The sequence below is a fragment of the Nannobrachium achirus genome, assembly GCF_963921795.1.
Source record: "Nannobrachium achirus genome assembly, chromosome: 2".
Taxonomy (NCBI): domain Eukaryota; kingdom Metazoa; phylum Chordata; class Actinopteri; order Myctophiformes; family Myctophidae; genus Nannobrachium; species Nannobrachium achirus.
Window position 1 is genome coordinate 20,094,729 of NC_137811.1, and position 27,559 is coordinate 20,122,287.

At 43.3% G+C, this 27,559-nt stretch overlaps 1 protein-coding gene across 2 annotated transcripts; it reads right to left on the reverse strand.

Annotated features, from left to right (window-relative positions):
* Positions 1–1,289: 1,289 nt before the first annotated feature.
* On the reverse strand, positions 1,290–25,966 carry tcea3 (transcription elongation factor A (SII), 3). 2 transcript variants are annotated; one of them, XM_080746685.1, is made up of 17 exons: positions 25,739–25,966; positions 24,017–24,079; positions 23,494–23,599; positions 22,839–22,941; positions 17,368–17,427; positions 16,724–16,885; positions 16,416–16,484; positions 16,043–16,111; positions 15,562–15,630; positions 14,603–14,665; positions 13,702–13,779; positions 13,084–13,229; positions 10,113–10,174; positions 8,677–8,826; positions 6,496–6,642; positions 4,251–4,322; positions 1,290–2,929 (listed from the first exon to the last, which is right to left on the reverse strand). In XM_080746685.1, the coding sequence occupies exons 1-17, from the start codon at positions 25,805–25,807 to the stop codon at positions 2,921–2,923; spliced, it is 1,497 nt and encodes a 498-aa protein (XP_080602811.1). In that variant the 5' UTR covers positions 25,808–25,966; the 3' UTR covers positions 1,290–2,920. The 2 variants fall into 2 exon arrangements, with proteins under 2 accessions (XP_080602811.1, XP_080602812.1); XM_080746686.1 differs by lacking the exon at positions 16,043–16,111.
* Positions 25,967–27,559: the final 1,593 nt, after the last annotated feature.

Genomic DNA, 27,559 nt, shown 5'->3' on the forward strand with positions numbered 1-27,559 from the left:
TACAGACTACAGCATATTCAAAAATGGAATTAGGATTCAGTTTTTCCCCCCATGGGCTTTTGTACTGTACACCCACAAGGTTTATTTATGACCTGTTATTAACATATGAATCAGACCCTTGGGGACAGAAGTGTATTTCAAATCCCATACAAATTCTACTTAGCCACAGTTTAATTAGCTAACCAGAATAAGCAGTTAAATCTAAGGGTGACCAGTTTAATTAGCTAGCCAATAAGTAGTTCAAGGCCAAATCTGTATGGCTCAGACATTTTTTTGTATCATCCTAGTGGATCAGTAAATGAGAATACATCTGTAGGCAACAACTGGGTGAGAGATTAGAGTACTGCTTTTATGTATAATGTTGAATCTTTATATCAGACCAAGTTGCAATTTGATATATTTTAAAAGAACCCAGTTGAATAAAACATGGTCATAATATCATACAAAGTGTAGGGCACTTTTATTCTACACATTGGGACACATATGGACTGAGGAGCCTATTAAGAAAGCCAATAATAACCCAAACATTATGTATGATTGGGTACAATATCGTCGGGTAGAAACCTATCTCCATATTCTAACTTTTGGTGTTTTTTGGTAAATCAATGCCCTACTTCAAGTGGTCCGGGGACCACCAGTGGTCCTTGAGGGGATTCCAGGAGGTCCCCAGTCACATACAGGGATGGGACGATGATCGTCATTATCGTCATTATCGTTTATCGCGATGAAAAACACACGATAATTGTATCATGGAGATTTAGATTTATCGTGAAATTATCCTCCGTCATGCACAGGGATCAATTCACCTTTTAAGTCGTAAAATGGACCTTGAAATAACGTACTCTTTTTTTCCGCACTCTCCTGAATCTCTTTTACAGATTTTTTTTTTTTTGGCAAATGTGCCGTTCCCAGGATAATGGATGGCGGGGATATTTAGATTACCGCGATAATATCGTAAATCGCAATTTCTGTAATGTCACAAAAATCGTGACATTACATTTTCATATCGTCCCATCCCTAGTTTCCACCCCACAGAGACGATAATGTCAGTGAATGAGACAAACACACCTTTGATCATCAGAATCATTTATTTCATTGGACAGGTCAGAAAGCCTCCATATCGCTATAATCTATAGTGTGTATTGCTGTTGGAATTATTAAATATATACAAACAAGTGAATATTGGCACCGTAAAATGCACCGTCAGAAAATCGATTGGTTTGAAGTATGATGACGACCCCCCTTCCCCCCCCCACACCCCCCCAACTCTCAGCACCATGTGTTCTTGTTCTACCATTCTACCAGGGTCTCAAGGCGGCATTGTCATTTTTTTTAAGAATATAATGTAATTGTTTCCAATCTGTTTGGTAGAGTATGTAAATACAATATAACTTATACAATCTGTATGGTAGAGTTCATACAATATAACTTAATTGGGGTGGTTGTATTTTGTCTCCCTGGTATTCTATTGAGACATTTATATCGTGTCAAAGGTTGTGTAGTGCAGCTTTAAAACACTTGAACACTAGTGTCCCTATTGGTGAACATTCGGCAGACACAGCCCGTCAACGTGTTTTGCGAATGCGATGCGCTGTGTTGTTGCAAGCTTGTAGTTAGGCTATTCTTCCACAAAGAGATTTGGTATAGAGCACCGACATCTGATGTAATTTATAGATTCCTACCTGGGTCAAGTTTTTGACTTGTTTAATATCGGGTCAAATAAGCACTGTGTTTCAAAAATAGGTTTGACTCATATGTATTTATATGAAGCATCAGCTGACGGTGAGACACCAATGCTTATATGAGACGATTTTAAAATGACCCAATGTTCTCCTAATAATTTTTATCACACAATTTTGTAACCCATTTTTCACCCAGTGCCAATTGCCTATGTAATCCTGGGCTCTGCTCTCCCTCTGCCGCGCCAGGGGAGACGATGAACAAACCTCATGCTTCCTTCAATGCATGGGTAGTCCAAGTTGTTTCTTTTCACCTGACAGGGGGGATTTCCCTGGGATGGTTCATAGCACGTGGAAGGAACACGTTATTCCAACCAGTTCCTTTCCCCTCCATCAGGCGCCCCGGCTGGCCAGGGGGAGGCATTATTGAGACCAGGATTACTGCATGTTTTTGTGAGGGTATCAACCCTAGGAGACACAGGGAGAACATGCAAACTCCACACAGAAAGGCCCTATCGCCAACCCCACCTAGGGTGTGGGCGCTGATGACGCGGAGGGAGGAACACGCCCCCAGCACCCACAGCGTCCCCCGGCGGGAATCAAACCCAGGACCTTCTAGCTGTGAGGCAAAGCGCTAGCCACTGCGCCACCGTGCCCCCAGGAAAAAAATGACCCAATGTTATTCTCCATAGAGAAAAACTTCCGCGACCCAGGGGACAAACGAGTGACGTCAGGACTTCGGTACTATAGAGGGAAATGCTAGATCAGTGGCTCTCAAAATGTTTAATTTCAAGGACCCCCATAACTCTGAGAGTGCACTAAATAATGGAACCAAATGGACCCATCAGGCTCCATTTGGTTCCATTCATGCACTCTCAAGACCTGTGAGGGTCCATTTGGAACCCCCTCAAGGAACACTGGACCCCACTTTGAGAGTGGATGGAGGATCTAGTCCAGAGCCCTGTGTGATCCCGGTCAACCAAGTAGAATAGGGTTTATTTTAGTGGTTCAACTCCCAGCAAACCGCTCCTCCATTCAGGCCCAGTTCATTACAAGCACATGCTTTACAAATCTTAAAAATTCAAGTATAAATCGTAAGAGTTTTCAACAAGCTATCTTTATAACCACTAGCTGCAGTAATTTTTTTATAAACCTCCCCTCCCCTTAATAGAAAAAAACAAAAACAAAATGTCGTTCAGTGTAACCAGTGATGTTGTTGTTGTGACTTGAGCCAGAAGACATCAGCAGAACTGAAAAGGGGAAAAAAGAACCAAGAAAGACATGGGATTAGAGATGCTAAAGGGGCACCGTTGAGTGCTTACAAGCCACTGGAGGCTTTTTGTGTTATCCTTTTAGCCTAACCTTTGACTGCACGACTGTGCCTGTATACTGTTAACGATCTTGTTAATATATTTGATCAACCAATCAATATCAATATCACTATCATAAATGCGAGGCTGTTGAGTATTAGGAGATCAAGACATCGTATTGGGTCTATAGATCTGCTATTTTTGTTGCGGGGGGGGACCACACATGGAATCCCTATGGAATGTTATTAGCATGGCCTAATACAGGGGTCTTGAACGTTTTCAGCCCAATGACCCCTTAGCTGAGAGAGAGATGAAGCAGGGACCCCCACTACATAATTGTATAAATGTGTGATTTCATCGATAGAGATAGATTCAGAGACATGTTTGACAGCACTGTCATCAGTCTATGTTGGATTTGTGTTTTTAGTTAACTTGACCTTTCACTCGGTACTTGGTCTGCTATTTTTGACCTCTACACCAAACCTATTTGCTGAAATGTAACTGATCTACAAGCTCTCAACGCCTCGCAGCGCGAGGCGTTGAGATCTGCTATTTTTGGCTAAAGTTCTCCTCAGAATAGGGATGCGAGGTTTCAAGTTGTTAATTTAAAAAAAATGATCCTATCACAAAGATTTGCCCCCCTGTAGTAACTCTATTAGGACCCCCTAGGGGTCCCGGACCCCCTGTTGAAGACCCCTGGCCTAATAAAACACAACTTAATACGTCCTAAGGTTAATATGAGCATCAAATCATAATGTATATATGTTTTGTTAGCACATGCATTCCATACATTACTGTACATAGGGCGGACGACACATTGACACATGACATAATGAACTTGCAACACATTATAACATTTAAAATATTATTCATTTGTTTAATTTTAGTTATAGGGGGCAATTTGATTGACTTCTTTATTGACATATTATCATATGAAAACATGTGCATACAAATAGCCAAAAGGATGAACACGAGAAAGCCTCCACGCTTATTTCCATTGTGGTACTACATTATAATGTATTAAGGCATATTAGCTAGGGATCCTTTTAAACCAGATATTAAAGTAACAACTATCTGAACCGGTCAAAGAGCAATAGAATACATGTTCAGAAATATCTTCTGTATTTGGTGTGTGTGTGTGTGTGTGTGTGTGTGTGTGTGTGTGTGTGTGTGTGTGTGTGTGTGTGTGTGTGTGTGTGTGTGTGTGTGTGTGTGTGTGTGTGTGTGTGGGAGCTGAAGTGGGTAAAAAGAGGTCTCTTACCTTCCAGCGGTTCCCACACTCGTTGCACAGCACAAAAGTGGTCATTGGCTCATCAGCACTGCGGGTTTGCACCTACATAAACACACATGCACACGCACGCACGCACGCACACACACACACACACACACACACACACACACACACACACACACACACACACACACACGCGCACACAGAACGTTGTATCACCCCTCAAGTGTTCAGATGTGATTATGGTTATACAAGCTCAGAGAGAGACAACACGAGCCTGTGTAATAATCAGCCCTCTTTACAGAAGGGCGGCTGTACTGTCACTACTGTGTGAACGTGGGGATGTTTTGGAGGGGCTGCTGCTGATTACATAACAACCGTTTGTCTTCTTCTTTGTCATTCTGCTACAAAGCTCCATCTGATTGGAATGATCTTCCTCCATCTCCTCTATCTCTTCCATTTCAGATCCATTTCATCCCCCTGTCGCTTCAAGACTTCCCTATATTCACATCTGGAACCAACTTGTACAGTATGTGTTTCTAAATTGACTGTACCTGTAGGGATATACCATTGTTATGGGTTGAGATTGGCACATTTCCTGGTGCAATCTGTCCAGATCATGCATGTCACACGTGTCTTCTTCTTCTTTTTCTTTTTCTTTTTTTACTCTAAAAAAAAAGCATCTGCAATGTAGTGCATTTGAAACTACATTGCAGTGCACATCATGGGGTGATTGATCACTGCTTGCCTCGTGTGAATTGTTTTATTTTTATTTTTGTTTATTTTCTTTTTATTTTGTTGCTGAGTGAGGTCAACAGATAAAGTGACATGAGTGAGATGAAAAAAACCTGAGTGAAATGTGCCAATTTAAACCAGAAACATCGGTACATACTGATGTATTTGCACTGTGCCCTTATCTCTCTTCTGTTGCTCAACAGATGATGGTGGGGTGGGGTGGGTGGGAGAGGGTGAGCAAGCTGTCTGTGTATGAATGTAACTGTACACTGTTATTGTAAGTATCTATATGTCTGCTGTTCAGCTTTTTTCATGTTTTTATGGGTTCCCCTTGAAAATTAGATGCTGCACCTCAAGGGACCGATCCCTTCAATACAAATCTGAAATCTGAAGTCGTGTGTGTGAATGCTACCATCTGCCAAGCGAACAGTGGTGGAAAGTAGCAGTAGTAGTAGTAGTACATTTACTCAAGTACAGTTATTGAAAAATAGTATAAGCATAAGCAAGTTTTCTCCATTTTTCCAAGTTTTGCGAGTATTTTCAAATGCTTCCGCCATTCAGTCTGGACTCTGGACTGGAGCAACGGAAGCTCTGAAAACGATCAATCAATAAAGCGGCCATTACGCCTCCTCTTCCCCGCTTCCATTGTGACTTCCATTGTGACTATCAGAATATAAATCAAAATCATCTAAGCACACATAGCTCGCTGCTTAGCAGAAATGGGAATGAAAAAAATAAGCGTAACGAAAATGACGAACAGATGACAGCTTCCTGCCTGGGCTCAGATTGTGCTGGACAGAGTGGGCATGCGGTTTGCTGTGCTGGCTTTAATAATGTGCCTGCTGTAAGATGGGGATGTCGGGCTCTGACATTGTGCTTTTGATTTCCCCTGCCTCTCATAATAATAATGTCTCAGCTCCAGTGTTGTGCTATATATTAATTTCACTTGTGGAGCTGCACTGCTTAATGAAGGCCAGCAAGCCAACGAGCACAGAGAAGCCATCACTAATGAAATCTGTGCTCTGTTTAGAAAATGTGTCGTATGTTGCTATAGACAGTACACAGCTAAAATCTAAAATGACCGTTTTCACGTTGTTTTGGCCATTATCTCTGTCAGTCCAAAGCTTGTTGGATGTGTGACTTTGAAGGCATAATTACACCTTCTCAGGGTTTTCGGGGTTTTCGGGCGTAAGAGTCTGGTAATTGCCGGGCTGTTAATTTTCAGGCCCGTTGAGAACTGATTGATTGATTGAAGAATTTATTAGAAGTTTGCATAGGAAAAAGTACAGTTTCATGACAGTACAAATCGCTGGTACAAGTGCTAGGAACCACTTTATAGATAGATACCTTTATTATCCAAAGGGGGAAATTACTTTATGTATCTCATATACCATTGAAAGACAGACAGATAGAACACAGTACTTTGCATAGGATGACATCAATTACAAAAGCAGAAAAGAATATAAATAAAGGGTAAATAAAATAATCAAATAACTCTACTTTGAGCTAAAAGGTTTAATGGGACCCGCTGGGTTTTTACCTGGTTGTAGGTGCAGTTCTTCTTCTTGCACTTGCCGCACTGCAGCATGTCGGAGGTGGTGCCTCCCGTCTTGGCCATCTGGTGCTCCCTGATGGCCTCCTGGGTCAGCACTTCACGCAGCTGCTTGAGCTCGTCACTGGCCATCTCCTGGAGGGTGGAGGAGGGGATGGAGGAGAGTGGGGCGCATGTGGATTGGGAACGGAGAAAAGAGGCATATGAGTGAGAGGAGCAGAAAGAGGGCGAATATTTAATAATAGGTCCATTATTACAATTAACCCTTTGTCAGCCTTCTGGTTGTTCCCTGACTGACCATCCAACAGGCTCTTTCTGCCTTGTCCCGCCCTGGTTCAGCCTTTTTTATGTTGAATTTGCTAAAACATAATTTTTGGAGAAATAGAAAGGTTTAAAAACATGCCCAGTCACTATATACTGCACCTGAGAGCTTTTCTTTTTTCTTTTTTTTTTTGCTGAAACCAAGTTTAAAATGAGAATTGAATACACAAAATAACAATAAGAAGCAACTGAATTTCAATGGCAGTGGATGGAGAAAAAGGACTTTTGTCCCACCAAGACACGGCAACCAATGGGAGCGAAGAGGGGCGGCACAACAGGCGGGACTTGACAAAGGGTGAATTATTACACTGTCAGATAGGGTGTCATTTCTATCCACTAGAGGGTGCATGTGTTCCACCTGCTCAACTGAAACACCAATAAGATGTCAACATTCTGCTGTGTTATTAGCATAGAAGACATAGAGCCTCCGTCCTACTCCTTCTGCCCCACACACTCCCTGCTGACAGGTGCCGCCACGGCCCGTAGGATTACGTTGCAGTAACAATTATCAGCCTCCCTTCCCTCCCTCCCCCTACCACGGGCCAAGCGTGTTCGCATAGACCAGTGTTTCTCAACCACTGTGCCTGGGGACCATTGGTGTGCCCCTGAGAAGGGTCAAGTGTGCCCCTTGAAACTGCTTGAAAGCCAGTATTGTACTTATCATTTTAAAAATGATTGAAACTAGTGAAAACAGCCGATCTACAAGCACACAACGCCTCGCGGTGCGAGGCGTTGTGTGCTTGTAGATCTGCTGTTTTCACTACTGTTGTGCGACAGCCTTGCATGATGAAGCAGGGCTTTACTTTGCGAAGAAACATACAAATTTGAAACTTGGAGATGCAAGGTTTCTTCCCGACAGTGACGGTATTTACACCCCCGTATTATGTCGGTGTGCCCATGGATTCTTGGGACATGAAAAGTGTGCCCCATGCAGAAAAAAGGTTGAGAAACACTGGTATAGACCAGGGGTGTTCAAAACTTTTTCAAAGGGGGCCACATTAGAAAATATTAAGGGGCGACTACATCTCCTGATGTACCTTCGGACCATAACAAAGTCACATACTGTACATAAATTATGCATCGCTTATAAACGATTTTATTTAACTATCATCATCATCAATATTAAATATCAATGGTCTTTTGTCAGGTGAGTGCTCTGAACAAAACAGAAATAACATAAGCCTTATTTTACATTACCAAATGTAACCAGACGTGCAGGGTAAGAAATACAGTAAAATATCCTTTCTTTGACCCCTTCAGAATGGGGAACAGGGAACAAGGAATCCTGACAAATTATACTCTGGGGAAATATTTTTGTTTGACGGTGCTGGTGGGCTGTTTATAATACAATTTAGGAATGAAGCCGTGGGCCGTATAACATTTGTCCTCGGGCCATATTTGGCTTGTAGATCTGCTATTTTTGGCTAAAGTTCTCAGAATATGGCACTAGGGTTCAAGTGGTTAATATAAAAAAGGAGAAAAAAAACTTTCTATCACTCAAAGATTTGGAGGACCCCCTGTAGTAACTTTGAGGACCACCTAGGGGTCCCGGACCCCCTATTGAAGATGCATGTGGTAAAGGATCGAACCCACCAACACAGAAGTCTGGGTGTGCCAATCCACCGCGGTGTCGAGTGTCTATGCCAAACACACATTGACATGAATCCAAAATACACTGACGATTGTGCTATCAAAGTTCAAACAATGAAACTATACGGAATCTACAGAAAGGTTGTGGGGGTCCCTGCTTTATCTCTCTCTCAACTATCTCTCTCGCAAAACGTTGAAGACCCCTGCTTTACCAGAAGCGCCACCAGAGCGCATGGCGGCTCAGCTCTGAGTACCAACCTCAGCAGTCATGCTGGCGAAGCGACTCGGCCCGATGTATCCTGCCAGGACGTTGCGGCGCAGCCCGGGGTTCTTGGGGTCCTTCAGGTTGCTGATGCGGCTCCGCACCCTGTTCTTGTACTTCATGTCGGTGGCCTTGATCTCCTGGTAGATATGTGCAGCCTCACAGAGGATGGGAGTTAAGGCTGCACCAAACACCCCCGAGTGGCAGCTAATAGTGCACCAAGCAAACTGCTTTATAATGGCCGCAGTTAACTCATTTACTGTCTTTTAAACATCGACTGAAGGGGTTAACTCCCACGTCGTCCTTACCGTTTAACGTGGGGACGTGCGTGCACATCGCGCACCATCTGTGCATGGATCATGTTCCATGCGTGAGTAGAGCCGATCTCAGCTTTGAAATACAAAAATCCGCTTGAAAAAAGACCTTTCCATCGCTGAGCTCCGTCTCCGTTTTACACGGAGGCTAACGGTAGTTGCGCGATATTCCCGCCCCAGACCGGATATGGAAACTGGTCCGACCAGATACGGAAGTGACCGACCGGAAGCACCAGTTTAGGGGGGGCGATTAGGCACTGATTACCGATAAAACAGCAATTTTACTTTGTAATGTTTTATAGTGATTAAAGCATATTAATCTCTAAGGATTATCGGGACCGGCAGAGAGGAACGTAGGGATTTTATTGGGACTATCGGGAGGGGCGGTAAATGAGTTCATGTAAAACCTGACGTATAATGTCTTGCGTGCCAGTGTCACACACAAAAATAATCATTATATTTTCTGTGCATGACATTGGTGCGCAACTGAGTATAAGTCAGTGAATAATTCAGGAGTGGCTTATTGTTGGTTATCAGCCAAGCGCTATCATCCCCTCTACAATGTGCTAGAGCCCTGGGAGATGGATAGCTGTGTATATTATTAGTCACTCTCATACACTGAGTTGGCGGTTCATCCAGAACCATGCAAATCAATGGCTATTCTCTGCCGACTGAGTGACACTGAGCACAATGGCTAAAATCCAGTTGGTGGTAGCATATCGTCGTTGTCGGGTGGAAACCTTGTATGTCCAAGACCGTTCGTTTTGTATTTATCATTTTAAAAATGAACTAAACTAGTGAAAATAGCAGATCTACAAGCACACAACGCCTCGCACCGCGAGGCGTTGTGTGCTTGTAGATCGGCTGTTTTCACTACTTTTGTGCGACACACATTTGGAGATACAAGGTTTCCACCCGACAACGACGATATACTAGTGTTGTTGCTGCTCGTATGCCACCATTATTACTGGGGTTGGTGGGGGCCTGACAGTAGCCCCCCGCGGGCCGCAAATGGCCCGCGGGCCGTATACAGTATATAACCTGTGTGATCATAGTGTGTGTGTGACTGTAAGGCCTGCTAGTGATCGGTTCAGACTGTTCAACACATGCAGTCAAAGGATATGATTCTCGATGTCTACAGCCATGGCTTCACAGTTGGTGCCAAATTCTTTGTAGTTGTCTATGGAAAGAACAGACATAAAATACATTATTCATTTACCGTTGATGCCTGTTGAGATTGGCACATTTTCTAGGTTTTTTACTCTCAAAATAGCACCTGCAATGTAATGCATTTGAAACTACATTGCAGTGCACATCATGGGGTGATCACTGCTCGCCTCCTGTGAATTGTTATATTTTTATTTTTGTTTATTTTCTTTTTATTTCGTTGCTGAGTGAGGTCAGCAGACAAAGTGACGTTAGTGAGATAAAAAAAAACCTGGGTGAAATCTGCCAATCTCAACAGGCACTAATGTTAGATTTGTATTTATCTGTATGTGGTGTGGTGGGTGATGGCTAATGCAGTAATTAGATGAGCTGGGTGTAACTACCCAACCGATCTAATCGATGTGTACATCAGTGGTTCCCAAATTGGGGGCTCTCGAAATGATTTTGGGTGGTCCCCAGATTGTTTTCTCACTCAACAGTAAACAAACCAACATACAGCATAAGCGCACACAAATTTTCTGCACATTTCTAAAGTAACAATTTAAGGACTTTTAAGAACTTTTAAATTGATTTCATTTACTTCTTTCTATTGTTTTAGAGATTCCTATTTCAGTGGTTGGGGGCATGCGTACAAGTGGCTAAATATGTCATTTTACTCAGAATAAGCCCATTCCCAAGATAAAACTCAACCTTTCATGGTTGGATGTGACTTATGGGGGCTAGAAGTGTTACTGTAAATAGCAATAAAGAAACTGCTGGCTCATTGTGTCTAAAAATACATATTTAGCCACTTGTGCGCATGCCCCCAATGCGTACGCAATGCCCCACATTTTAGCATGGTAACAATAGAATGAAGCAAATGAAAACATTTTAACAATCACTTTTTCTTTTCTCTAATTACATCTAAAATATGAACCCTTGTTGTAAAAAAACGAAGTTGTCCTTTATTACCTCTAACATAAAATGTACTAATAATATTACCATTACGACGTCGGGAGTAACCAACAAACTGTACAATGAAAATGATCAAACATTGTCCCCACACACACTCTCAAGAGACAATCCTGTGATGGCAGCGTATTTGCATCTGCTCTGACTTGTACCATCTTGCCCTCTCTACAATAAACATGTTTGTTTGTTTTGCCTCATGCCACCTGCCGCGGCTTTACTGGGGATTCCTCCTACTCAGGTAGACGATGGTACAAACACGTCTGTTGTAGACGGGGCAGGATGATACAAGCCAGAGCACATGGAAATTGTGCTCTGTTTAGGATTTTAGGATTTAGAATATTATGGCCGTAACACTGCATCATATCATAATAAGTGTTGTGGCCAATGCATGACGAGGCTATTTGTCATTTGAAATGGTTCACATAAAAAATAAGTAGAAAACTTATTTAAAGGTAACTTTAAATAACTATATAAAAGGCTGTAGAACTCATTGAAATTATATAAATAAGCTACAAAATCGTATTGAGTAGTAAAATAAAATTGTGCAGATGTTTTTCTATTTTGATCCATATTATATTTTATATCATGTTTATTATTATATAACGTATCATTTTATAATTTTTCGCAGTTCAAAGACCTCACTTTCCAGTGCAATTTATTTCTGCGATTTGATGAACTGGTCTGGGATGATTCCCGCTCCTGCCCACTCCTGTTGATTTTCATTCCTGTCCCGTCCCGATCCTGGCATTAATACAAATTTGACTCCTGTCCTGCGGGAATCCCACGGGACCCACGGGACCCACGGGAATTCCTGTCAAATGTCCTCCTCTAGTGCCTGACAGCATGAGGGATGAGTGGAGTCCTTTAGGACAGGGGTTCTCAACCTTTTCAGGCCGCAACCCTCAAAATAATCCACCCTGACAAGCGTTGAGGCATTCCATTTTGTATAACACGATTCTTTTGAGAAAATAGCAGATCTACATGCTCACAACGCCTCGCAACGCGTTGTGAGCATGTAGATCTGCTATTTTCACAGTTTCTGCCTCTAATATTTGACAATTTGGCCAATGTTTCATTTGACATTTTAGAACTATTAAAAAGTCCTTCAAATTGTGCATATACCCTCTATACACTTAAACTGTATGGTGGTTTGTTTACTGTTGAGTGAAAAAAACAATGTTGCACATTAAGCTTATCATCCGGGTACCCCCCCAAATAATTTGGGGACCCCCCCCCCCTGGGGGTCCCAACTAGGGATGTCCCGATCGGATCAGGAGATCGGAAATCGGGAGAAAAAGATCGGGAAACACCTCGTCTTTATATATTTAAAAAAATATATAAGCTGATGAGCTTTGTTTTTATTTATTTTAATTTATACAATGCTGCACTAAGTGAAACAATAAGCTTGGATAGAATGGAATTGAAGTTACAATGGGTTTGACAGGAAGGGGGCGTGTCTGATAAAATGAATATAGCAACGTAAAAACTGTCCCGGGTGCTAATAAAAGTAGAAATTAAAATGACTCAAAGTTAAGCTAATAAATGACGCTAATACATGACAATAAATGAGATTAGTGAGTTATACAGTACAGTAATAATAATAATGAATTGCATTTTTATAGCGCTTTTCTAAGCAAGTTGCGAACTCAAAGCGCTTACAATGTTCCATTCATTCATACATTGGGAGGTGAAGCGGCGAACAGTCAACGCCAGCGTCCTCACTTCCCACATTCACACACCAATGGTGGCAACTGACCAGCTAACACCATTGGAGGCAACGCAGGGTTCAGTGTCTTGCCCAAGGACACTTCGACATGTAGACAGGAGTAGCTGGGATGTGAACCGCCGACCCACGGACCATTGGCCACCCCACTCTAAGGACCTTTCTGAGCCACAGCCGCCCATCAGTATGTGTCGCTGTGTCTGCATAAAGACCGTATGCACGGTCAGTTATGCGTGTGTGTGACTTACCGTCGGTGCGCAGGGCAGCGGCCAGCATCTCGATGCACTTGTCTCTGATGGAGTCTCCGGTGGCGAGGCGCGGGGACAGCGGACCCCCTGGGGACATGGGGCTTGTGGGAGTGCTGGGCGCTTTGGGGACGTCCGCTTTCCCTTTCCTGCTTAAACAAGAATGGCCGAACCTCATGATACCAACTATACAGATAAAATTATCATTATTTGAAGATTTTACCTAGTAGCTGTTCTATATTTAGACCAGAAAACCCTATACCTAACTATACCTTTCCAATCCGGGAACCCTTGTTGCTTTGTACAGTAGATAGATAGATAGATAGATAGATAGATAGATAGATAGATAGATAGATAGCAACATAAATGTTTTGTGATTTTTGAATACATTTCCTGAAGTTTTTCCAAAAAGTTCAGGATTTAAAAGGCATTTTTTGGCCTCATGTCTAAATGGGTTAATCTATCTTGATAAGATGCTGAGGTGAAGGGTGTGTGTGTGTGTGTGTGTGTGTGTGTGTGTGTGTGTGTGTGTGTGTGTGTGTGTGTGTGTGTGTGTGTGTGTGTGTGTGTGTGTGTGTGTGTGTGTGTGTGTGTGTGTGTGTGTGTGTTTAGATACAGTACCTGTCCATGCTGTCCGTTGATGCTTTCCTCTGCAGCACAGAGCCCAGGTTAGAGGGCTTGGAGCCATGAGACTCCCTCCTGGTGTACACAATGACATATCTTCAACACTGTCTCTTTCACCATCATTAAAAACCCATTAAAACCTGGAAAGCTTATGTGTCATTTTAGATTTTAGTTATATTTTACCTATATAGTGATTGATTGATTGATTGATTGATTGATTGATTGATTGATTGATTGAAGACTTTATTAGAAGTTTGTATAGGAAAAGGTACAGTTTCATGATGGTACAGTTCACTGGTACAAGGTCAACTAAAAGGATCAACACCTCAGAAAATCTTTTGGGCTTGTTTAAATTGGGGTCATTCTTTTAATCTCATATACTGTAACATTGAATGACAGACAGATAAAACACAGTAATATGCAGAAAAATTAAGAAAAACTCTTGTAAAAACACGATGCAAAAATAAATGGTAGCACAAGTAGCAGATCTACAAGCTCAAAGCGCGTTACTTAGTGCCGCGTTCAGCTTGCTACTTTTTTGTGTGACGCTGTAGTATAATGATTTAGGGCGATAATTGTAGCAACAGCGTTTTATGAGCGGTGCACACCGCTCCTACAATTCATTCACTGTCTGTATTAGTACAGAATGTATGTAGTACGGATCCGTGCTCATACACATAAAGTAACTGACATCACAGACAGAACGGCCCACACAAGGAGATATGCACGTGTGTCGTGTTTGCACAGCTCACTTCGCACTGGTGCGATTTTTCAGAAAACTGTTAGGATTTAGAGGGCATTTGTAGAATCGGCCTCAGGTCTTAATGGGTTAACATCATCATCATCATCATCATCATCATCATCATCATCATCATCATCAGGCTAGAGAAGTGCATACCTCTCCACAGTCAGCTTCTTCGCTGGGGGTGAAGTGGCTTTCTTTGAATCAGTGGACTCCCTCCTGGAACAGTTTAGCACAGTCAGATACTCAGAGCAGGGATCTCCATATATGGGCATAAACAGGTGACATCACAGTGGTGTGGCTGGTTCAGACAGGGATCTCCATGTGTGGGCATAACATGTATTGTATGTTGTGATGTCATGGGAATCACTCTAACAGAATTTATGCCCATATATGGAAATCCCTGATGTCATCAATATTAAGCCCATATCTAACAGGACTTTATATGGGAATGCCTCCAGTCATCTCCATGGATATCCAGGGGTTGATTGAGGTCAGTGTCGTGATCTTCATATATGGAGATCCAGGTGATGATAGTCAGCAGTCTTGATTTGCAAATGAATTCTGTCTTGGCCATATACTGTATGGAGGAAGACAGCTCATATCTGTGTAGCTGGATCAGACAGGGATCTCCATGTATGGGCATGACAGGGATTGTATGTATGATGTGATAGACGTCATAGGACTTTCACATAACGAATAACTGAGTAAGCATGTTTGGGGTAACACAGCATATCTCCATAATACAGTACATGGATCTCCATATTTGGGTAACTGGTCCAATATACATCACTGGACAGACGGCCAAGACATGCCACGACCTCTGCCTTTAGGTTGCATGTCGCCCTGAGGTGTCTTACTAGTTGTAGACAGGTAAATACAAACGCACTGGCGCCATGCGCTAAAAACAGACAATTCTTCAAGGCAATAGCTTGTAGATTTGGTTATTATTATGCATTTGTACGATGAAGTATAAATCAGGCTTTAATCCTCTGGGGTCCGGTAATTTGGTCATGGGTGGTGTGTACTGTATGGCCGAGTTGGAAGATTGGTGGGTAAGAATGTCAGCTATAATGTAAGGGCCTAAAATGAATTACATAAAAGCGAGTCAGTACCTGTCTGACTTAGACTCTGTTGACTGGCGTTTCACAGGATGACTTGGCTTGGAGTCAGTCAAGTCCTTCCTGCAAACACAAACACAAACAAAAAAACATTTCTGAAAAACGTATGTTTCTTTATCTGTGGTGCTCAAAGTTTTTAATGTCAAGGACCCCTAGAATTATATGTACAGTATTTGACCTTGGACCCCCATCTCAAAACATTTAGTTCCAGGGACCCAGAGAAAGAAATATTTGAGTTACACTCAAATTTTAAATAATATTTATTCAAAGATTTGGTGCACTTCAAAGCACTTCAAAAGTGCACTTCAAAGCAGTCGGTGCTGCGCTATGAGCTTGTATATCTACTATTTTGTAATAGTGGTTAGTTTTGTAATAATAATGGTTAAAGTGGTCAAAACTAGAGTGACACAGATGCGTTTCTGTGTCACTCTCCGGTTAAAAAAAAATATATATAATAATAAAAAGGAGTCAATACCTTTCTGACTTGGACTCGGTGGACTGGCGTTTTACAGGATGACTTGGCTTGGAGTCTGACGAGTCCTTCCTGCAAGACAAACACAAACATCAAAGTTAACCCACTAAGACCTGAGAAATACCTAAAAATGTCCTATCCTAGAGCTTTGCTGAAAAACGCATGTTTCTTTATCTGTGGTGCTCAAAGTTTTTAATGTCAAGGACCCCTAGAATTATATGTATTTGACCGTGGACCCCCATCTCAAAATATTTTGTTCCAGGGACCCTGAGAAAGAAGATTTGATTTACAAGCCGCACGACGAGCGCTCCCGTTCTCAATTTCACAAAAAAAAAAAAAAAAACTGTGACATATAATAATAAAAACGAGTCAATACCTTTCTGACTTGGACTCGGTGGACTGGCGTTTCACAGGATGACTTGGCTTGGAGTCAGAGGAGTCCTTCCTGTAACACAAACACAAACATCAGAGTTAAACCCGCTGACGGTGCCGTTTCCCCCTTTTCTTTCTTGGCGAGGAAATGAAAGCGTACACTTGTGGTTTCTTTATGACATCGTTGAGCACAGATTATTGTGCAATAATATTCAGTTTAGCTGGTTTCCATCCTCCTGGAGGTGCACTTTAGTGGAGAGTGAAGATAATAAAGAAAATGCCTGGTGCCGTTAAGCCGCCCTGCCTGCGCACCTGGTTTTGTCCTTGTCTTTCTTCACTTCCAAACTCGTCTTTTTGAGAGACACTGGTTTAGAGTTCACTTCCAAACTCGTCTTTTTGAGAGACACTGGTTTAGAGTTCACTTCCAAACTCGTCTTTTTGAGAGACACTGGTTTAGAGTCAGACGAATCTTTCCTGAAAACGGGAAACATGTTGCACGTGTGTGATAAAAGAGAACTTTAACAACATGTTAGAAATATGAAAAGTGGGAAAATATCAATGCACTAGTCAGTAAAAGAAAAACAACTAAACGCAGGTGACTACCATTAATGCAACAGAATACAATCTGGTGGCCAAGTATGTTTGCAAATACAAGGAATGGGACGGCTATATGATTGATGAATAGTGAAAATAGCTATTGCATGCATGCATTGTAAGCTACAGTAATCAGCTATTTTCCCTATTTTGGACATTTTCTTTAAATTCTTTAGAATTAAGAAAATAATAAAGAGTTTTGAAAACATGTTTGCCTTATGTGACAGTTTAAAATGTTCAGACTTTTTGCCAATCAGTTCCAACGTGTGAATTGCATTTTGGAAACAAATTCCCCGTGAGCGAACATAATTAGCCAAGTGATTCTGAGTCCCTGCATGCCTGTTCAGTCTTGACAAGCCAACCTTTCTTTCTTGGCTTCTTCCGAGTGTTTTTTAGGCACTTTGCTTTCCGATGAGTCTTTCCTGCAAACAGGAAAACAGCCCTTAGCACTTACAGACTCACACAATCTGTGTTCTTCCCAAATCATCCACACAGCTTATTATAACCAGCCACCATAACACATTGTAGATAGAGTAGCAGCAATCTAGTTTCTAGTTTATTTTGTCAGTATAGACGTCAACTCAAAGTGCTACATTCAATGTATAGCTTTGAGGCGAGTACAGTACATGACAAATGCATTGAACAAATATGTACGCTTTCCCCTCCACCCTCAGAGCCAACTCGAGCAGAATCAACAATCCTCCGTCTAGTTTGTGTAAACTTTTTTAATGACACATCTTCACACTTCCCGAGAACAATTCAAGCGTTCGACTTTCTTAAGTCACCAAGCGACGAAAGAAAGACGCCACGCTTCACAGAGCCCAGACCTGTCTTTGTCCTTGTCTTTCTTCACGTGGTCTGACGCCTTCTTCAATGTCGGGGATTTAGAATCCGACGACTCCTTTCTGGGATGGCAAACAATAATGACAGGGCTCAGAATAGAATAAAATACGGGTTTCAGTCACAATAATGAAAAATGGCAGATTCCCCTCTCAAAGAAACGCAGACACACACTTTGATTAAGTTACCACACGAACAACACGCTTGCAGTCTGCAAGGACAACACATGGGGGGGGTCCTGACCTCTCTTTCTTGCCCTCCACAGAGGGGCGCTTGGCAGGAGGAGGAGGAGGAGGAGGAGGAGGAGGAGGAGGAGGAGGAGGGGGGTGCAGGTGTAAAGGAAGAGGAGCAAACGGTGCGTTTGGGTCCGGAGGCTCTTTTCTAAAAGTCCACATAGAGTACAAATGTATATGTTACAGTATGTTCAAGAAACCAGTAAAAGTTGTCAAGGAGCACTCGTTTTGACGTTCACCACACACTAATCACCACCAGATGGCGACGTCAGCCACTGGATAAGAGAGTTACGTCACGCTTTGAACTCGCCGCAGACCGGAAGTGTTTACTCTTTATTTACTAGCCTAGCCTAGCCTAGCCTAGCCTAGCCTAGCCTAGCCTAGCCTAGCCTAGCCATTAGCTCCATTGTAGTCACTTGGACAGGGCGTTTAACGTGCGCTTGCCCAGGCCTTACGGCCTGGGCATAAATATAACGATTGCATTCACCACGGCTTCGTAACTCGCGCGGCGCTCCGCCGGCCGCGCGGCCCTGGCCCGCTCTTCGCGGCCACTCGCGCCTGCGGCGCTCGGGGGCGAAGAGCAGGACCAAGGTCCGCTGGCCTTCGCGCCGCTTGGGGCTTCGTGGACCCAGGGGGGCCTCGTAACTCGTTTGGGCTTCGTGGATACAGGGGGGCTTCGGTAGCCGCTCGCAGTGTCGTGGACAATAGAGCGGCGCACCGCCTGGAGTACGTTGTTGTGGCGACCGCTTGCTCCGCCCCGTGCCGCATCTCGAGTGCTCCGCGTCTCGAATGTGCTGTTTCTCTTATATACTATGACATATACACATACAGTCAGTCTAATTCATTGCAACGAATAAGGCGCTACGGTCGATTGATGCGAGACGACATGCAGACGGCTGACCTGGGTGGTGGAGGATGGAGATGAAAGGGAAGAGGAGCGATGGGAGCGTTGGGGTCCGGCGGGACTTGCCTGAACAGAGAGACCAAGAGACTCCTTTAGAAAACGGAACCCCCACTTGACCCATTTAGTCCTAGAATTATTGAATGCTTTAACCGGTGAAAAATAGCAGATATACAAGCTCACAGCGCGGCACCGAGTGCCGCGCTGCGAGCTTGTAGATCTGCTATTTTTTGAAAAAGTCGTGAAAATGTGTGCAAATCTTTGAATATAATATATTCAAAGATTTTGAAAATACATATTATGTATTTTCAAAGCGAACGTTTGTAACTCAGATTTTGCTTCTGGGTGGTGCCCGGAACTAGATATTGTGAGATGGGAGTCCGTGGCCAAATAAATATCATTTTGGGGGTCCTTTACATGAAAAGGTTTGAGAACCACTGACACAATAGTCTCTCAAGAACAGACCAACTGAGCTCCATTTAAGTGTAAAGGACCTTTTCTTTGACGATGGCTGGCCAGATTGCTGACATAGAAACATAGGGTTTCCAAAAAATCTTAGAAGGATTCAAAAGACACTTATAGAATCGGGTCAACATTTGAATTTTCATGATTTTTGAATTTAATTTTCACGATCTACAAGCTTGCAGAGCGGCACTCGGTGCCGCGCTGTGAGCTTGTATATCTGCTATTTTTCAATAGTTAAAGCATAAAATAATGATACACAAAATGTGTACCCGTTCCAAATGGGTTAAACTCATCCTTCAATCAATAACCATGCTGCGCTGTTGAGTACGACAACAACGCACTACACGTTTCTTTTTCACACACCAACAACCAACCACGGTACCGTACACACTTCTGGCTGACCTTTCCTTAATCTCCAGTGAGTACTTCGCAGGGGCAGAATCCGAGTCGGAATCAGAATCCGAGTCGGAATACGGCGGCCTCTGGACGATGGCACGAGGGACGACCTTCTTCACCTTCCTGAACAAAATGTCGCCACGCTCAGAGTACAGTAGTTGTTCAGTCGTGGAATTCACACAAAAACACAGCATGCCTCCGTAGTTTTAACCTCCAAATATATCTCATAAAGACACATGTGACCTGACCGAGTCCGACCCCATCACACCATGCACACAGCAGGAACCTTCAGCTTAGGTTAGGTTGCTGGACAGAGAAATCAAGAGACTCCTTTCAAATCACAACCCCTTTAACCAAATGAACCTTAGCGTCTCTATGCGGGGCAGGTCACGGTTCTCACAGTGGGTGTCACAATAGGTGAAAAATCGAAGCGTTGAACTCATAACCAGTCGGTGTCGGGTACAACCCATGCTCACTCCCAGTTCTTTCGCACAACAACCACTGCACGCACTTGAGAGTGGCTGATCTCTCCCTCTTCTCCTTCTTCTTCTTCTTCATCATCTTTTCCAAGCTAAAGCGACGCTTAGCGGGAGGAGGAGAAGACGGCGGCGGGTGTGTGTTGCGACGAGGAGGGCATGTAGAGGGCTCCGGAACGTCCTTGATCCTGAACAAAACGTCACAACATAATCGTCGCTGTCGGGTGGAAACCTTGTATGTCCAAAACCTTCCTTTTTTGGTTATTATTTAAAAAATGATTTAAACTAGTGAAAATAGCCGATCTACAAGCAAACAACGCCTCGCATCGCGAGGTGTTGTGTGCTTGTAAAACATGTACATTTGAAACTTGGAGATACAAGGTTTCTGCCCGACAGTGACGTAATGCTCAATTGTGCAGGCGCAGGGTTCACACACGGAACAGCATGCCTCTATAGTTAACGCACCTCAAATAAAGGCTCGCATCGCACTCTCATGCACCGTGCACAGGAGACTTCTGATTGGGTGAGGAATCCAGTTCAAATACTGCAGGATCAAGTCAGTTAAACCTCAGAAGTTAGTTTTGTGTCACACCAACAAGGAGTTAGATGTCTTCATGCAGCACGCCAGACCAATTAGACCGTGTTTTGCATGCAGTCCTCTCCAGTCTCCAGCCCAAAATGCACGAGCGTCCTGACCTGTCTTTCTTCACGTCAACGGAGGGCCGTTTGACAGGAGGGGGGGAGCGGGGTGGCCGGGGGGGGCGAGGAGGAAGGGACATGGCGTATGGGTCCGGGTAGAGGTTGTCCAGGACTCCTCTCCTAAAGGGAAGAATTCAGCATCTCTGAAACCAAGCCCCGCTTTTGCTTAGTGGCACAGTAATGCTACAAAGTGAGCCAAACAGTCGAGCTTTTCCGCGTCGCCGCTCACCTTTCAAACATCGGCCTGTGATTGTCGAGCGGCCGCTCTCGTTGGGGGTCGAACGGGGGCCTCTCTCGCCACGGGGCCCTCTCCCACGGGAGCTCGAGCGAGCGCCTTTCGTTTCTGCGATCCTCCGCAGGCCTGACCTTTCTTGTGTCTTCCTCCGCGTGTCTGTCCCGTTTGACGAAGTCCACGTACCTGCGCGGTTGGGGGTCCTCGCAGATTCTCTCCCTCGTGATCTCGTCCGCGCCTCTGATCTTCTTCTGTTCCCCCGTCGGGCTTCCTTCGTCTGCTTCCTGCTTGGGTTTGTCGCCGTGAGGGTCTCGCGCAGGCCTCTCACTTTTGGGATCGTCTTGTCTTTCCGGTTTGGAGCCTTGAAAGGCTCTTTGTTTTTTGTGTTCCTCGGAATGCCTCTCCTTGCCAGGGTGATGTGGATGCTTCTCATCCGAGGGTTCCTCTCGGTACGTTTGGCTGGGCGATCCGTCCGTACGGCTCTCCTTCCTCGCTCCATCAGCCCTGTCCCGTTTGGGGTCTTCAGTGGGTCTTGTTTTTTTAGGTTCTTCCAAACGCCACGCTTTTCTGTATTCCGCTAACAGTTTGCTGATTTGGGGGGATTCCTCTCGCTGCGTCCGATCTCTCTCTGCGTGTCTCTCCTTCGTCGGCACCTGGTCTCTCTTTTTGTTTTTGTGTTCGTCGTCGTCGCCGCGCTTTTCTTTCCTGTGTTTGTAGATGTCAGGGTTTTTTTTTTCAGGGTCAGAGTCGTGCTGCAGTCCCGCATCCAGTCTCCTGTCACTGACGGACAAGAAAGCAAATAATGTTCACCCCAGACCATCTCAGTTCGTTTCTCTGCCCACACACACACACACACACACACACACACACACACACACACACACCCACACACACACTGTGGGTGCCTTGCACGACTAGAAAAGAAAAAAGGAGAGTTGGTGTGTGTGGGAAGGGATGTGTGTGTAGTGATACATATACCGGTAGCTAGAAACAGATCTGACAACTCCACCTGTTAACCTAGAGTCCCTGTGATAATGAATGATTGCAATATATGAATGAATGAATGAACGAACGAACGAATATAGTTCTATACCATTGGAAAATAAACAAATGAAAACGGTGGCTTACGGTCAATGCCAGAACTTTTGCTGTCGCAGAGGGCATGTGAAAACGGTCTCTCTCCCATTGCCATTCCAGCAAGTTATGCTTATCTTTTAGCTGGAAGAACTCTGTAGCGAAAACATGGCTTTTAGACACAGCCGAGGGTGTGTGTGGCCCCGGCTGCACCTGCAAGCAATGAGTTTTAAACAGCTAATCTCCCATACACCCGCTCTACTGTACCTGCCATCCTTGATGCAGTAGCTTTTTAAGATGTTCTGGACGCTACAATCAGCCTTTAAAATTAAAATCTGAAAGGAATAGTTCATGAGTTGTCTAACCTGTGTGTGTGTGTGTGTGTGTGTGTGTGTGTGTGTGTGTGTGTGTGTGTGTGTGTGTGTGTGTGTGCGTGCGCGTGTGCGCGTCCGTGTGTGTGTGTGTGTGTGTGTGTGTGTGTGTGTGTTTGTGTGTGTGTGTGTGTCAGAGTACCAACCTGCCTTCCCTCTCAGATGAATGGTTCGGTGACATTGCCGTTTTGGTGACATCTGTACCATTTTTAATCTCGTTGACCTTTTCGCCCTGAGAACTGGCTGAGTCTGTTGGGAGGAAGGAGCTTTCTGTCAATATTTACTCAACTAAAAAAGAACCCACTCTGGAGCTCCTTGATACATGCCGGGGCGGCAGTGGCTCAGGGGTAGAGTTGCCGTCTTAGAACACGGAGGGTTCCCAGTTCGATCCCGGGCTCCCCCAGAGTTATTGTTGAAGAGTGCTTGAGCAAGACTCTGAAAATCTAGTTGCTCCCGGTGCTATGCATGGTTTCCTCTGCCATCGGTGTATGAATGTATGGATGAATGTAATGCACAATCTCTGTAAAGTGCCTTGGATACAAGTGCTATATAAATGAACCATTTATCATTTATGCTAACCACTGGGGGTCTGGGGACAGTTCTGAGGTACTGGAGTATTTCCAATTTTCAGTACTTTTTCTTTTACTCAGGTACATTTTTGAATTCCGGACTTTTACTTGTAACAGCTACTTTTCAGTATTGATACTTTTACACAAGTAAAGAATGTGAGTACTTTTTTCCACTGATATCAAACTGTTAAAAAGGTTGAGAACAAGTGTTGTAAAGGAAGTGTCCTCCTACCCAGCAGGCGTTTCCATTCTTTAATGAGGAACTTGGCCAGGGCAACAACCTCCTCGTCTGTGCACTGCTTCCTGACACTGTTCACTGACATGCCAATCCTCGTTTCCTAAAAAACATCACCACAATCATTCAGTAACATGAGAAAAGACACTGACACTGTTCACTGTACTGTACTGCCACGCCAATCCTCGTTTCCTATAAAAACCTCGAAACAATCATTCATTAACAGAGAAAAGGCACATCTTCAGTTCAGATCGATATCATATCATCAAGCCAATAGCCACCTCATTAATTCACCGATCTTGTGTGGCAAATGTAAAAAAAAGAAAAAGAAAAAAAGAAAAAAGTTTGGTTTGTCACTCGCAGTTATTTTAATGTGCCTAATGTGCATATTTCACGTTGTGTGAGGCGGTGAGATCAATTATACACATATTCATATTTTTGCATTTGTATGACTAGCCTATATGTCCATTACTCTACCAGAAGAAGTTTGTATGAGTAGCCTATGTGTCCAATACTCTACCTGAAGAAGTTTGAGTGTCATGTTGAAATCTTTAAGCTCCTTCAGCAGGTCCAAAGCTCCCTCCTGTTAACACACATATGACTATTCAAACAAACCATATATCGTCGCTGTCCAGCCAAAAACAGCTAGCTCCATTTTTATTTATTTTGTATTTTTCATAAATCAGTGCTATTGAACACCCCTTACGTTTGTGTGTTGGTTAAAACGCCTGTTTTTTTATGTCAGTAGTTCTCAAACATTTTCATGTCAAGGACCCCTAGAATGATATGTATTTGGCCATCGACCCCATCTCCAAATATTATGTATCAGAGCCCCCCCACCCCCCCACCCCCCAGAAGCAAATATTTGAGTTAAATGTTCGCTTTAGAAATACATACAGTATATTTTTGCTCAAATCTTTGCAACTTTTCAAAAATAGCAGCTGTACAAGCTCGCAGCACGGCACTCGGTGCCAGCAGACATAATATCATATCTGTTGAAACCATAATCAATCTCTATATAGTATATACACAATGACACTACAGTACCAGTTATATTGCGGAGATGTCGAAAGTGGTTATTAACTATTAACCAGCGATTATTTAAATATAATATTAAAAAAAAAATCATTTATATTCACATTACATTTGCAGGTCCACTTTCTAAATAATTGTTTCGTTATGCTTGTATGTGTTTATCCGTATATTATGATTGACTTGTTTCTTTAACCAAAATTAAAAAGGAAAAAAAATCTTATGCTTAAACCATATCAATCACACTACACAATGACAATTAGTGTAGTTACATTATATAGTGTGTAATGCAGTCCATTTATAGATGAGGTTTAAAACAAGATTAGATCATTTGTGATCATTTATTTAGTCTTAGATGAATAATAATCACACATTAGTTATAACATATAGCCTACTAATACTACACTCGTATTATTAGTGCGGTATGCCCTTTACATAACAGTGTATAATGCAGTGACAGTTATAGGTCGCAGGACTTGTCGATATATAAGTGTCTATGAATGATCAACCAACTACTACTACTATTATGACCGCCAAGAATAATGGCCTACTTCTTGCAGGCTGCCTGCGTTCTGGCACGACCTTCATGCGCGCAACAACAACAGCGCGCAGCACTGTCTGTTTACTTTCACTTATAAGCTCTGTCGCTACACCAAAAGATCACCCTGAAAACAAACAATAGCCTGTACATTACAGGCCCAACAAGTTGCTTGCAAACGCGTTTATTTCTCCATTTGCATGTTTTGTATTCCTCAAATCTGCTCAGCAAGCAAATAAACTGCGTTCTGTGGGCGTGTGCGTGCGTGTGCATGCATCCATGCAGCCACCTGTTCAACAGTTGTTAGGGGTTTACAACTGTTCTGTGTGCAGTAATACACTGGTAAAAGTCCATGCAATTTTGAATGATGGCAACAGAAACGCAAAAAAGCTTAATGACTATAGATTAGAAAATAAATCAAAACTTTAAATAGGCGGTGACTTTCTTTAGTTGCATTTTCGTGCTTATATTTTTCTAACTCCTCGTAATACGGCAGTGTCGTCGCCGCCAGATAAAGAATAGATCTGCATCTGTTCTTTGCAGATCACACATCACAGATCACAACGCGTGGCGTGCTTGCAGATCGGTTCTTTTCAGGCCCAGGCCTGCTAGACCAGGACCCGAGGCGACCACACAAACGCTGCGATGCGTCAACGTCCAGCCGACACTCACCGTGTTGCTCCTGGACACCATCTTGTCCAGTTTTTTGGCGATCCGGATCAGCTCTTCCTCTCGCGTCATGATCGCGGCATTGGATTCAAACCGAAAGCAACGCTAAAACGATGAATTTGTGTGTGTGTTTTTGTATGATTATAATTGGAAACGGAAGTGTAGGAAGTTTTTTGTTGTTGTTGTTCCCATGCATGTAAACAGTGCGTTGCGCGCAGCGCGTCTTTACGCACGTACAGTGTAGTTCCATTCAAGCAGATGGAGGGGCGTGTCCTGGCTGGTGGCACTAGACTAGACTGTTGGTGGCACTGTGTCACTATAACTGTCACTGTCACTGTACCATCAGCTCTTCTCAAATGACAGAAATGTATCCTACAGGGCTGAAGTGGTTAGTGTATGTTTTGTAATAATAATCACAATCTACATAGTAGCACTAACTTGTATAGTAAGTTGTAAAATAATTAGTGAAGTACAATATTTCACTCTGAGATAAAAGTAGGCCTATTGTATTTGGAAATTGGAAATACTCAATTTAAGTAGCCTACAAATACCTCAAAATTGTACTTAAAGGAGTAGTTCACCCCCAAATGCCTTTTTTTCTATATTGATTACTCACGCCATGGAGACTTAAGTTCAATAATAGGCCTATATATTTCTTTATTTGTCGCACGACAAAAATGTGATTATAGTAAATTTACCGTCATTGTTTCCGGATGGGGACCCAAATGCATTTGTGTCCCCATCCGGAATCAATGGTGGTAAATCTATTGGCATGAACTTATTGGCTCAGGAATGTGACTGAAACAAAACTAAAACTAAATCTCTTAGGTTGTGTACGTGTAAATAAGTCATTGTATGGGTGGGTGAACTACTACTTTAAGTAGGCTACTAAGTTAAGTTATGAGTAAATGTAGGCCCCTATATACTTCCCACCACTGACTGTTGGTGGCACTGTGTGTCACTAGCTGTCACTGTAGTGCCAGGTCAGGGTGACGGTTAGGACCCAGCTGTGTCTGAGTGGCCTCCTGTCAACAACACCTCTGCTGGCCTCAGAGGCGTCAATTGGGTATGGCTAGCTATGGCAGCTGCCATACCTTGGCTACAGGGGGAAATAATACAATGTACTGTAATCGTGCCTGTTGCTAAGGTATGGCAACATGACTGGTGACACCAATCATGTTGCCATACCTTAGCTTTTTCTGAACTAACGCCGCTGGCTGGCCTGGCCTGGCCTGCAGCTATAGCTGGCACATGACAACAACTAGCCTAAATATAGACAATGTAGTAGAGAAACCACAACCACACTATTACATAGCCTACTGTACACACACACGCACGCACGCACGCGCGCGCACACACACACACACACACACACACACACACACACACACACACACACACACACACACACACACACACAGTCTCACACACACACAGTCTCACACTCACACACACACACACACACACACACACACACACACACACACACACACACACTTACTTTTTATGTTTGTGTTGTTGTGAGTGACAGATACAAAGAAGAGTGGGCAGACTGGTCACAAAGGAAGAGTGGGCAGTGAACCTTGATTTAAAATGGGCTATAAGTAATGTAAAGTAGGCCTATAGGCTATAATAAATAATTTGAACATACACACTACATCTTTTTTAGACTTAGCCTACATTTAGGCTACCCTTCAACTTCTTGCGTTATGCCCAAAATCACTCGATATGCAGCTTTTGAAGCAATTTGTTGCACCATTAAAAGATAGGTCTTAATTTATGTTAAAGCATATTCTATTCATAAGAATAGCCTGTACCTTACAT